The sequence below is a fragment of the Chlamydotis macqueenii genome, chromosome 1 (genome assembly GCF_036417535.1).
Source record: "Chlamydotis macqueenii isolate bChlMac1 chromosome 1, bChlMac1.mat, whole genome shotgun sequence".
Classification (NCBI taxonomy): domain Eukaryota; kingdom Metazoa; phylum Chordata; class Aves; order Otidiformes; family Otididae; genus Chlamydotis; species Chlamydotis macqueenii.
The window spans coordinates 652399-665691 of NC_141556.1; the positions used below are offsets into that span (position 1 = coordinate 652399).

General features: G+C 57.7%; 1 protein-coding gene across 2 annotated transcripts in view; it reads left to right on the forward strand.

Annotated features, from left to right (window-relative positions):
• Nucleotides 1–13293, forward strand: part of SHANK3 (SH3 and multiple ankyrin repeat domains 3) — a 330415-nt gene that overhangs the window by 251493 nt on the left and 65629 nt on the right. For both annotated transcript variants that reach the window (XM_086743634.1, XM_086743643.1), the window contains exon 16: nt 11714–11796. In XM_086743634.1, coding sequence (XP_086599760.1) covers nt 11714–11796 — 83 coding nt within the window. The remainder of the gene's footprint in view (nt 1–11713; nt 11797–13293) is intronic.

Genomic DNA, 13293 nt, shown 5'->3' on the forward strand with positions numbered 1-13293 from the left:
GAGTACAGCGTGGCTTCGCCAAACGAGGAAACCAACGGTGAGAGCTTAACAGCCACTGTCCCGTGCGCTCTCACACCCTGACCTCCACTGGAGCATTTGTAGCGCACGCTTTGGCAGTCCTGAGGACGTGGCTGTGGGAACGCGAGTGGACAGTCACCCGACCAGGAGAAGTTAAATGCAGGCCAAATCACCCTCTTCAGGAAGGTCTTGCGCTGAGTCTCCTTGTTTTAATTCTTACAATGAGGAGGTATGATGACCAAACTGGAGAAGAGCTGGTGGCTGAGGATGGGCTGTCGGTGACGGGCTGTGCTCTAACCGTTCCTCAGCTGCTGAGGCTCAGGTTCCTGTCCCGTGTGATTAAATACTTGGCTCTTTTTAAGCTTTAATCTTTTGGTTTATGGGTGAAGGTTTTTTCCAGTGTTGCAGGCTAGGATTGAACAGAGCTACCGATGCGAATCGCTTCAGACACCTCGGGTCCCCGAGCACGCGGCAGGATGGCCAGTCTGGTCCCCGATGGTCCTGGCGGGCCGAGGACAGCCAGCCTTCAGCGCTGTTTGTGGGGCTGGCCCAGACACCGCGTGTTCCTGCGTTCATCGGCAGAGCCACCAGCGAGCGCGGTGGGTGACTGCGGCTGCGCGAGGAGATGGGGTGTGTCTGCTGTACGGCCTGCTGCTCCTGCTCCAGCGGGCTTCCCCAAGAGACTGAGGTGCGGTGGGTTTGACTCCTTAGAGCCACGTTTCTTTTCAAGCACTCAAGCGGCTTTTCTAGAAGAGAAGACTGAGCGGCGTGATGTGTACATCCGCAGACCTGTCCCTCTTCAGCACGGGTGGGTGGTTTGTGAGCTCAAGAGGGCTTTTGCGGAGCTTTGTAGGAGTGGTTGTGCTGGCTTGGGCAAGAGGTCCAGCTCTCCTTTCGTGGACGGAGACCCGTCGTGGGTGACCACGTAGGGATGTGGGAACAGGGCATGTATGCGGTGATGCTTCCCCAGAGCGCCCTGTCCGTGTCCAACAGCTGATGGTCGGAGATTCTCCATCCGAAATGTGTCCTGCTTGCAGTAATACTTAAGGGATTGCTCTTCCAGGAGCTTGTCCAGTCGTTCCTCGAGTCCATGTAAATTTTTAGCGCAATATGCTGTGGCAAGAAGAAACTTTATCCCACGTCATGTGAAACTGCAGTTTATTTGAAACATTATCTTCCAGGTTCGTTTGGTGCGGCCTGGGCCTCGTGCTGGAGGAGGCAGTAGGCAGGCCACGGCCGTTAGCCCCCCGTAGCACGCGGGATTTGGTAGAACCATTTCCCCGGGTTCTGCCTCTTCCAGGGTAACTGGTACTGAGCAGCACCATTCCTTGTGCGTAAAACCTGTCCGTACCTTGGACAGTCCGTGCCCCCTTTCTTTTTTTCCAGTTCTGTTGTATTCTTTTCCAAGAGGGGAGGACCAGGGGTACGGCAGCATTTAAGACTTGGGGGCACTTTGGCTGTGCCAGTGGTTAACGTCTAGCTAGCTCTGTTTAGCTCTCTTGTCTTTGCTCGTCGTTCCTGGCCGCTGTAGGACATCAGGCTGGTGCTCTCCATGAGTTGTCCGTCAGGTCCTCAAGTTCCTAATCCCAGCAGTGGTGGTCAGCTCAGAGCCTGTGTTTTTATGTGTGAGAAGAGAGTTATTTTATCCCATGTGGATCAGTTTTTCTCCACCTTATATTTCATCTTACATTTTAAGATATTTCTATAGTTCCTCACCGTTTGCCTCCTCTTTATTATCCCACATAGTTTAGCATTGTCGGCAAACCTTGTTACCTTTCTTTCATTCCGCTCTCATAAATGATCTGGGGCTGTGCTGGGCAGCGTAAGTCCTGGTACCGATCTCCGTGAGACTCAGCTGCTGACCTTTCTTCTGATGTGAAATCCAATCATTTACTTTTATTTTAAACCTCTTAAGGGTTTTACATGTGAAACTTGTTCCTTTTTATCCCAAGGCTTCTTAGCTTCCTCAAGAAATCTTAATGAGAGCCCTCATCAAATGCTTTTGGAAATCTAAGTAGACTTCAGTTAGGTTTTTGTTGTCAAATAACTCAGATCTCTGCTTTTTTGCCATTGGTCTTTCCCTCTGGCTGTGTCCCAGTTCACCCCTTGCTCTGTTCTGAGACTATCGTAGAGTCACGGGATGGTTTGGGTTGGAAAGGACCGTTAAAGGCCATCCAGTCCAACCCTCCTGCCATGGGCAGGCACATCCTTCACTAGACCAGGTCACTCAAAGCCCCGCCAACCCGGCCTTGAACACTTCCAGGGATGGGGCATCCACCACCTCTCTGGGCAGCCTGGGACAGTGCTCCACCACCTCCAGCATAAAAAATTTCTTCCTGATGTCCAGTCCAAACCCTCTTTTATTTTAAAACCGTTGTCCATTCTTCTGTCCCAGCAGGCCCTGCTGAAGAGTCTCTCCCCACCTTCCCTGCAGCCCCCTTTGGGCACTGGGAGCCGCTCTCAGCTCTCCCCGGAGCCTCCTCTGCTCCAGGCGGAGCAGCCCCAGCTCTCCCAGCCTGGCCTCACAGCAGAGCTGCTCCAGCCCTCTCAGCATCTGCGTGGCCTCCTCTGGACCCTCTCCAGCAGCTCCACGGCCTTCTGCTGTTGGGGGCTCCAGAGCTGGACGCAGCGCTGCAGGGGGGTCTCACCAGAGCGGGGCAGAGGGGCAGAATCCCCTCCCTCGCCCGCTGCCCGCGCTGCTGGGGGTGCAGCCCAGGGTGCCGTTGGTTTCTGGGCTGCCAGCGCCCGTTGCCGGCTCACGTTGAGCTTCTCATCCACCAGCACCCCCAGTCCTTCTCCTCAGGGCTGCTCTCCATCCGTTCTCCGCCCGGCCAGGATTTGTGCTGGAATTGCCCCCACCCAGATGCAGGACCTTGCCCTTGGCCTGGTTGGACTCTGTGAGGTTGGCACGGGCCCCCTGTCCAGCCTGGCCAGGTCCCTCTGGGTGGATCCCTTCCCTCCAGTATATCAGCCACCACACAGCCTGGTGTCGTCGATGAACTTGGTCTGAGGGTGCACGCAATCCCACTTTGTCGTTAATGAAGATATTAAGTAATGTTGGTCCCAGTATGGACCCTGGCAGGATACCACTTGTTGCTGGGGTTTGTGAGGCAAGACTTTCACTTAAATACTGCGCTGGCTTTCCCAGGATGACACCTGTCCATGTGTTGGCTGGCTCTCTGCTTGCCCCAGTTGCTAGAGCCTGTCCCAGGGAGGTGTCAGGGTGATGGACCTGCAGCACCTTCGGTCTCCGCTGGCATCCCTGTGCCAAACACCCGCTGTGCCGGTGCCAGAGTGCTGCTCCGGACGGCCCGCGTGCCAGCAGTGGCACGGCTCCGTCACCCACACGCTACTCTGGACACTTAGCTGTCCGCTGTCTGCTCTTGGAGGCCTGAGCCTCTCCTCTTTGACCCATGGCCTTTTCTGGAGACGCTTCTGTTGGCCTACAAGTCTCCGCGCTTCTGAAGGGGAGACCTCCCCACAGCAGGGAAGCAAAGATTGAGTTTCGTTTCTGTGTGAGGGCCTCACCTTCTCTGGGCGCGGCTTTGGCACCGCGATCGTCTCACCCCGGAGGTGCTGCAGCAGGCCGCCACCCCGTGTATGCTCGAGCACTGAGCTAGTGTTGGGTCTGAGGTCTTCTGCAGACTGTCCCACAGGTTCATGTTGGCCGTCACACGGTGAGAGATGTTCACCTGCAGGAGGGGACGATGCTTTCCCTGTTGCTCGCGGGGAGATGGTTTCAGCTTTGGGACGGGTGCTTGCTTGGCTCTAATACCCTCTGTTTCCCTGCCGCGCCGGCTTCTCTCTGCTCTTTCTCAGTCGGCGGCGTGTGTTCGCGCTGTGTCTCCAGCACAGTGCCCTTAGAAGTCTCCATCTGTCTCCTGAGCTGAGGATGGAGTAAATCCACGTTGTACCGTTTGCATTTTCTAGGACTTGTTTGTATTATTTATAGAAATGTGCGTTGTTCTTTCCCGAACGCCTCTTGGGCAAGAAGCAGGCGTAACGATCTTTAATCTGCTTTCTGCTGAAGCAAAGGGAGGCGTTAGGTGTCATCTGTCCTTCCGCAGTACTTGTGACCACCAAGGGCCGTGGCGGGACTAGCTGCCGTAACACCCTCAGTTTGTGGCCATTTTACCCTCTGAATCTGTGCAGTATGGCTCTCGCCAGCTGCTGAGACATCCTGAGATGCCAGCTGCTGTCGCCTCTTGCCTTCCCCGTCTCCGTGCCTCTGCGCAGCCGAACGGCTCCGACGTCGGCTGTGAACGGTGCTGTTCCCGTGGAGCAGAGTTCCCACGGGTGACACCGGTGACTCGGCGGCGCTGAGCGCGGGTCAGAGGCTGCCTTGGCCTCCCAGTTTGGTAGCCCCCGTTTTGCACCCTTTGCTGGAGCGGTGATCACGGGAGGCTGCGAATCACGGGCCTGACCCCCTCTCCCCGCAGACGGAGACCACGTTTGCTGCTCTGCGTCCGTTCTCGCGGTCGGTGTCGGGTTCAGCCGCTTTGGTGGAGAGCACGTCCAGGGAGAAGGAGCTGGACAGCGTCGCCTGTTCAGCTGCAATGACTCTTCTGGCAAGCGAGGGTAAAAATCCGGGACAAATTGCTTCCTTCTGCCCCTGTAAATACAAGCTGGATTATTCCAGGGGCTTGTCTTTTGTGCAGCTCTGGGGCGGCATCTTTTCCTCGGCTTGGCTGCTTTTTGGCGTTCGCAGCAAGGCCTCAGCAGCTCCTGGTGTCACTGCTAGCTTGGAGTCCAGGCCAAGCACGCCTTGGGCTTTCGTAGACGTCGTCTTCCCTTAGTGAGCCGTTGTTTCGGTGTTCTGGTTAGAAGTTACCAGCTTGGTGCGTTTAACCGACGTGAATCCAGTACTGAAAATATTCTGTGACAGTTGTCCCCGTTTGAAGGGGGAAGATGCTGCTTTTCTGATGGTCCTCCTCACTCTCTGCAGTATCTGGTCTTCAGAGTTCTCTGGTGCCCACAGCCCGCATTTCGTCTGGGACTGAGCGGCGCTGGCTTTGGGTTTTAACCGGTGCCTGAAGTGCGTTTGCCTGGTGCTGGAGGGAACGAGATCTCAAACAGCACGTCCTTCCCGGCCTGCGCGCTTTCAGAGCGCGTGCGTGCGTGTGTGGCTGAAGATGGTTTCTTCTGGAGCTAGAGTTGCTTCTCATCTGTCAGTTTGCTTTTGACGTAGTTCATAATCAGTGCCTTGATGAGCTGCCTCCTGGCTGAATTAAACAGAAAATCTCGCTGATGATAATCAGTGCTTCGGGATCCGATCGGAGCACAAATAGGCTCCTTCCGAGCCCGCTCTCCGTTCCCTGCTGTCCTTCGCTCTCGTCACAGAAGCGCCGCTCAGAGATCTCATCTGCGGTGGAGTTCTAAGTGGTTTGTTTCTCCATTCGGGACAGGGCTTTCCCCAGTTTCACTTCTTACGTTGTTCCCAATGTCACCTTGTTGGCGGTCTCTGGGCTGGGAGCTCTTCTGGGACAGCAGGACTGCGCTTCAGACCCGCTCCTTTCCTCCTCTCCGGGCTGCTGCTCTCAGGAGACGTCGAGAGGAGACGCTCAGTCTGACCGCTGTGGTCGTTCGTTGCCTCTCGCGTTCCCGCAGAGCCAGGCAGTACGGCCGGGCTGCGCTTTGGCTGGCGTCCGCGCTGCGGAGGAGCAGGCCAGGCCGATGTGACAGAGCCCCTGCAGCGCTCGGTCCGGGTCTGGCTCTCCAGGCTCCGTCGCTGCGAGGGACGCATGCTCAGACTGCCCGGCGGTGATGTGCCCAGCTGATCCCAAACCTCCGGGACAAGCCTGTTCCCCATGGATTTCTGCTGGAAGCGTAACTGTGTGGTGTGTAAAGCCCAGGGTGATCTGTGCTCTCTCTCCCTTAAGCTTCACCTGCCCCATGAAGTGAGACCTGGGTGCCATCTCGCCATCGTCCGTGCTGTGTCGTTGCCAGCTTGCTCCAGGGATAAATTTGGTCCGGGACAAGCCCAGCCGTAGCGCAAGGCTGGCCCCAGCCAGAGGCAGTTTCTGGAGTGCGGTTTGGAAAGAGCTGCCTGGTAGTACGGCTTTGATTTTTTGGGGGTGAGAAGAAAGTTTGTCCGTAAAGACTCAGGCTGTACCACGAGGTCTGTGACCCACGTACTTACGATCCATCATCCTTCTGCGTGAGATGTTTCCTGCACGCGGCAGCTGAGCAGAATTGACCCCCCTGTGCTGCCTGGCGCTGGAGGTGGAAGACCACAGCAGGTGAGTGAGGTTTGTACTGGGAGAGGCCTGAAGTGGCCTGTCTCTCCGCCAGCAGCGGCTTCAGCTGACCTCACATTTTTCTTGAGAGAGACTGATCTGAAAGTTCCCAGTGAGGGGCCTGCCATCGCCACCCCTGTGCTTCAGCCGAAGTGCTGCTGGGAAGTTCTGTGACACCTTGTAAGCGTTTTCTCATGGGAACGATCAAGCTGATCAGTCAAACCAGGTCTTTCCTGATGGGCCTCTTATCTTCCAGGCATCCTCCTCGGGACTCTCTCCTCTTGACCCGCATCCTTTGGAAATGTGGTGCTGAGAACTGGGCAAACTGGAGCGTTGCCTAACGTCGGTAATGGGATTCGCGTCACTTCCTTGTAGGTGTGTGCCGTGTGGGTGTCTGAGCTCACCGCCCTGCCGCGCCCGGGAGCCGGTGCAGATGTGTGCAGGCCAGGGGTGCCATTCATTTGACAAAACGTGGGCGGCCGTTTCGGCACGGGGTGAGTCACGGCTCCATTGACTTCGCTGAATTGCTCCCCGTTGAGTCTAAAAGGAGCCCAGAGCGACTCGCTCCCGGTGGGTGCTTGTTTTATGAACGCCCACCGTTAGCTAGATGACTCCCAGGGCTCCAGCAGCATGGGGCAGGGCACAAGGACTGTTTCAGGTCTTGGCACTCCTGTTCAGGTGTCTCCGTCCATCCGTCACCCTTCTCTCACCAAAGCGTGACACTGCTGCTGGTGCTTCTGAGGCCAGGGTGGGATTCGTGGCCTCTCCTGCCCGCTGGCTGCCCAGCCGGTCGGCCTCCAGCCGCTGGGTTTCTTTCCACGGCTCCTGGCTGTAGTACCCGGCACTTTTCCTCTTTCCTCTGGTGTTCTTCAGACCATTTCTCTGGTGATAGTGCCATAGGAATCCAAGTCCGCTCTTCCAGCACGCTGAGGCCCTCTTAACGTGCTCTTCTGCGTATTTCAGTTCCCTGTTACATCCTAGGCATTGGTGCAAACGTGGAGCTGGTCCCAAGGCAGACCCTCTGCATCCCACCCCGTCCGTCCTTCCGTTCAGCGGTGCGAGATGTGCCAAACCAGCTGTTTGCTCACCCCGCAGCAGTTTATGGTCCCATGGCTTTGATGAGGCCTGGTGAGAGCGTTGGGCGTGCTGAACTGACACCAGGACACACGGCGCAGAGCCGCCTGTCCCCGAGACCTGTGGTGCTGGGACAGAAACCGGGTTCCTCTAGCACAGTCAGTTCCTTCAGATCCGTGCCGCCCGGTACTTACCATCTTTTCTCCTAGGTGTTTTATTGAACTCTTGTGTTGCTTGTTAGAGGATTTTCTGGGGATGAAAGATGAGTTGCATCATTTTATACTTCCTTTCATCTTTCCTGCTGCCTGGTTTTAAAGATGAGCATCATCACTTTTCCAGATCTTCTGGAGCGTCGTGCGTCCCAGGCTCTCAGGGACAACCCACTGTAGATGTCAGATGCTTTCTGCCGGCTGCCTGGGCACTCGCAGTGAGTTTCACCGTGCCCAGACAGTTGGAAAAGATTCTACTTGTTCTACTGCAGGGTCTTCACTCTGGGCTCAGAGCTGATCTTTGCTGCCGTGGTGGTACCAGGAGTTAGCTGCAGCTGTTGTACGGCCATCACCTTGCTGGGCTTCTAATTGCTCATTTGATAGATCTGCTAGGTTTGTCCCTCTAAACAGTCCCAAGGTCACTGAAGTAGTTTGCCCTGGCCAAGCGGCGCGTGCGTTAACTGTCTTTAATTTGGTTTCAATGAAAGCCAAGCCAGCAGAAGGTCTGACGCTCGGCCCTGCGGGAGTGAGACGGTCGCGCGGACCGTGGGTCATCCTGAGGAGCAGCTCTGAAGAGCCGAGCTCCGATGCCGCTGTACCGAGCCGAGCTCCGATGCCGCTCGTCTGTTCGTTTCGCTTAATCTTTCCTGGTACCTTAAAATAACTCCCTACTGCATCTTCTGTTTTGAAAGGTCCTGGTTTTAGTTAGACAAAAATTTTTTTAAAAAAGAGTAATTCAGATTATTTTTTCGGTATGCCGCTGTCACAGGTCTTTGGTTACACTGCTTCGGCTCCTTCCCCAGGCTGTTTGTCATTGCTTTTTCCAGCCCTCGGAGCTCTGGCAGTGCCGATCGGTGGCATCTCAGGTCTCTCCACTCCCCCACAATCCGAGTTCACAAAAATGTAGGGACTTTTTGTTTGGCTTTTTTGTGTGTGGCTATCTGTAGGACTAATTAGCATTGTTACATCAAAACACGGAGGTGCCCAGTGGATCCCGCTGTGGTCGGTTACCAGCCCGAGGGTTTTTGCTGCAGAGCTGGATGGCCATAGGCGAAGGGCGGGCAGGCTCCGGAGGGACTGGGGCTGGGAGCGCGCTTGCGGGATCCCCTCTGCAGGTCGAACTTCGTGAATCCCTCTGTGGATGGCGCAGTGGAAGAGGGTGAGCTCACACAGACAGATATCCAGCGTTTCAGAAAACCCTGCAGGCAGCTCGGCGTGCGTACTTGTGGAGCCTTCGGGGACAGACACAGTGTACTGGGAGCTTTCCTGACAGGAAACCCCCCCGACGGGTCTGGGGGTTCAAGTTAAGGTACTTCTTCCCAGTTTGCTTGGAGGAGGAGGAATAGTTCAGAGGTGGCAGAAAGAATGAAATATTCTTTCTGCAAAGTAACTCTTGGTAAGAGCAGCAGCAGGTTGAACTTAAAGGCTTACGTGATTGCAGGAGATCTTGGTAGGTGAGGAGCGGTGGGGGAGGCTGGGTGGAATTGCACTTACGCAGAGTGCAGACAGTTTTGTGAGGAGTTTCTTCAGTTTATCACGCAGATGAAACAACCGTGGAGGAATTAGAGGTACAGAATTCTCTTTCATCGTGGATTCCTCACTTTCTCATTGACAAAGCAATCACAGCGGGACTAATTGGGCACGTCAGCCCACCGCCAGGTAAAACAGAAAGCATCAGTTTGTACATAAACACGTGTTTCCCTTTCCTTCTCTCTTTTCTGCGTATGCACGTGCACAACACATTCGTGTAGAGGTGGCACAACCTGCTCCTGCTATGGGGTTAAGATCTGCCGCAGGTCATCTGCAAGGGACCAACATGTCGTATGGAAACGGGGGGATGTCCCTGTGGACGTGAGCTCTGCTAGGTCCAGCTCTCCTCCTAAATGGTGAATCATGGCTCAGCTAGAAGATAAAGGCTCATTGCAGAACCACAGAATGCTTGGGGTTGGAAGGGGCTTTCCGAGATCATCCGGTCCAGCCCCCCTGCCGTGGACAAGGACATTTTCACCAGACCAGGTCGCTCAAAGCCCTGTCCAACCTAGCCTTGAACGTTTCCAGGGACAGGGCACCCACTGCGCTTGGATTCAGGAATCACAGTTTGAGGTTGCCTGGATCTTGTTTCGTGGATAGGAGGATTGTGTTACCCTAATGACCACGCTGGGCGTGGTAGTGATGAATCCCTTTCCAGTAGGATACTCTACACTTGGAACAGAGGATTTTGTGGTAGAGGGAAGAGTTTCACGCACGTTGAGGAGCGTATGCGTAACCAGCTCTGCTTTTGAAAGACAGGCAGCGTTGAAAATGGGACGTAAAGGGGTGACCGTGTGGCAGCCACCACCTCCCTTACAGCAGCTCACGTAGCTGTGTTCAAGCATATCCATCTCTAGGCGCTTTGTTGCATGGTTGATAGATAGTCTGTTTTTTCATGGATAATGCCTGAGCATGTCCAAAATCACCATGCAAAGTGAAATGCCGGGCAAGCCCGAGGAACTGGGGCTTGTGCACTGCCTGTGTTTCTGCGGGCTGTGTCTGTGGGGTGTCTTCCAGAGCCCCGCGGCCCCTGCAGCCGTTGCACGCATCGCCTTTGCGATGGCCTTCCCTTCCTCTGGAGAACAAAGGAGTGGTTCTGTCCGTGTTACCGGAGCTCGATCCTGTCGCGGTGTTAGCAGCAGAGTCACGGACCTGCCCAGAGCGGGACCGTGGTGCCCAGCAGTGCAGCCTGGCAGACGAGGCTACGGAGGAGCGGGGCGCAGAGGCGTGTGCGGTCCCGGTGCTTGCCGGTCGCAGTCCGTGGCCACGCCTGAGACCGTGGGTCCCAGCCCAGCTCTGCGAGCCCAGCGCCTCCCGTGCAGGAGCCCCCGCCCCGGTGGGTTCGGCAGGGTCCCGGCGGGTGCCGCGGGGTGCAGGCGCCCGCTTCCCCACAGCGAGGGGCGGGGGGCAGCAGGCTCGACGCGGCGCGGGATGCGCGTGCTGGTGGGGTGTGTGCTGCCTGCTGCGGCGATGCAGCGCGTGTTGGAGCCCCTCGTACCGCAGTGTGCAAACCCAGCCTGCGCCGTGCCAGCGCCGTCCGCGTCCTCTCCTCCCCGCTGCCCGCGCGCCTGCCTGCGCGCCCACCGCTCTGCCTGCTGTGCGGTGCTGCGCGGGTCTGTGCTCCCCGCTGCCGCGCTGGGCAGACCCCACGGCCGCCGCACGTGCCCGGGTCTGGGCCCGGCCCGCGCCGTCGCTCCCGCTGTGGGTTTTGGCTGGGTGTGCAAAGCCCCGTCCCCGCGCTGCCGAGAAGGACCGGGTCCCTGATTAATTCCGCTCTGATGTCAGACATGCGGCTCTGCTGGGAGGGATTTGCAGGGCTGCATTGGAGCTCCAGTTTGCTGAGAGGATCCCTCTCCCGTCTCCCCTCCCCGCGCCCCCCGCCCCTCTGGCGCGCGTAGAGGTGGTGTGTTGGAAGGGTCGCTGGCGGCCGGGGTCCATGCCGCGCTGCGCCTCCGCTCCTTTCTCTCCGCTGCTGGATTTTCCGCGTTCTTCTCGCCTGGCCGCCGCGGAGGGCAGGGAGAGCGGCTTTGTTAAACTAGGACAATGCCATGCGGCCCCCCTCCGCTAATGACGGGCGGTTTCTTAGCAACGCAGGGGGGAATTTTAAGAGAAGATCAAAGCGCCAGGATGAGGATATAAACTCTGCTGTTCTCCCTCCCGGGGAACTTATCAAAGAGGCACCTCTCCTTTTGTCAAGCGACTGATTTTTTCACACGAGAGGCAAGCGGAAAGTCCCGGCGAGCTGCTTCCCCGATGGAGGGCTGGCTGCCGCCCCCCGCGCCGCTGCTCGGGCGCCCCGCTCCGCGCCTCCCCGCTCAGGGCGCCGAGTAAAGGGGAGCCCGGAGCGGGGTCCGTAAGCTCCCTGCATGCCCGTGCAGGTGACCGGGCCGGGGGCCGGTGGGCAGCCGGGTGACCCGGGCAGCGGGGCTTTCCTCCGCCTACACGCTGAGGGAGAGTAGCGCTCGTCGTTCCGTTCTGACTGTGGGCACGGGAGGGAGGGGAGCCGGTTGCGCCCAGCTCCTTGCTGAGATGAAACGGTGGATGAGAAGAGGTCTCCTTGTCGCAGGCACAAAGGCCACCTCCGCCTGGCAGCATGGTGCTGAAATCTAACCCTAGCATCATTCTCTTGTGCTCTTTCCTGCCCAGTGACTACATCATTGAGGAGAAGACGGCCGTGCTGCAGAAGAGGGAGCATGAGGGATTCGGGTTTGTGTTGCGAGGGGCCAAAGGTAAGGGCTGCTTCTTTCGCTTGCTCCGGGGGCTGGGAGGGAAGGCTCCTTCTCCTCGCTTCGGCGGGTGCTCAGTGGTGCTCAGGGCCCCGTTACCCGGCTGCGCCAGGGTCTCTTAGGGGACCCTCCTCTCCTCCGAGGGCTGGCGGTGCGAGGGCAGCGTGTCTCTGGTTGCACGGGGCGTACAGAAACGCCGTTCCTGGCGAGCGTGCGGCTCTCGCACGGTCTGGGGAGTTTCTCAGGCGCAGGTGCTGGTAGTGCAGCTTTGCATTTGTGGGAGTTCTCACTTCTGCCGGTTTACTGGCGTGTGAAGTGCATGTGCTCCGTTTCGGGTGCAGATGGAAGCCCCGTGGGGCAGGGCCTTTGTCCTCCGTGGCTTTTTTTTTCCTTTTTTTTTTTTTTTTTTTTAAACGATTGGAGTATTTCACTATACTTTGGCTGTGTAGAGCTGGGGTCCTTCTCCTGGGAGCCCTCCCTGGCTGTGCCGGGGTCCAGCCCCAGCATGAGGGCAAACAGACGGGGTCTGTCCTGCAGCTGCCACCGTACCCCCGGCCCTGTGCTGCCAGACCCCGGCTCGTGCCGGGGGCACGCATCCCCTGCGCTGCCCCGGAGCACCTGTGCTCGCGCAGCCGGTGCCTCGGACCACGTTGTTGCCGTGGCTCCTCTTGCCAGAAACCCATGTTTTTGCTACAAAAAAAGAGGCTCCCTTGGGAGCAGTGCTGGAGGCGCCCGTGTTCACGGAGGGAACGGGCTTCAGCCCCTGTGCGCGGGCAGCAGGTCCTCCTGCGGCGGGGGTTCCTCTCTCCAGCTGTTCCAGCTGTCTCAGAAACGCAGCCGCTGAGCGCCGCGGCGTATGCTTCCGTCCCTTCCCTGCGCGCGGGGTGCAGGAGGGAAAGCTTAAAGCCGCAGCTGCTGGCTGGTTTGGCGGTGCTGCGCCTTTCCCGCACCCCAGGGCGGCTGGAGAGGGCGGTGGTTCGGGCCGTAACCCTGGCTGTGGTTTCTGAGGGGATCGCTGGGTTGTCTTTGTTCTGCCCGTGTCGCAGAAGGGCTGCGTGCGGCGGGGGTGCGCGTTCTGTGGGAATATGGTCGCTGTCTCTACCTCCCCTCTCTCCCCTTCCCTGTACGTGTGACATACGTGTCTGTACGTGTGCTGCTCGCAGCAGGCTGTGGAACGTGAAGTCAAACTTCAGGGCTCAAGATGGCATCCGTTTTTGTGCTGGATCAGGCTTGCAGCTATTGTGGTGGGAAGAATGGGATGTATCTTGTCCTGTTTCCTTTTTTACGTCTTTTTCCTTGTTTGCCCTCCTAGCGTTTGCAGGCTCTGTGTTTTCCTTTGTCTGCCGAGGCTGAAGGAGAGGGCTTGGAGCAGATGAAGCCGTGGGCGTGAGGCGGTGGGGGACTTGGGTCTGGCTTTGCTGCGGGGACGCCGAGCAGCGCGTGGCCGCAGGGGCTCGCGGCTGGGAAGCCCCCGCAGGGTGAGGGTGGGTCTGTGCTGCC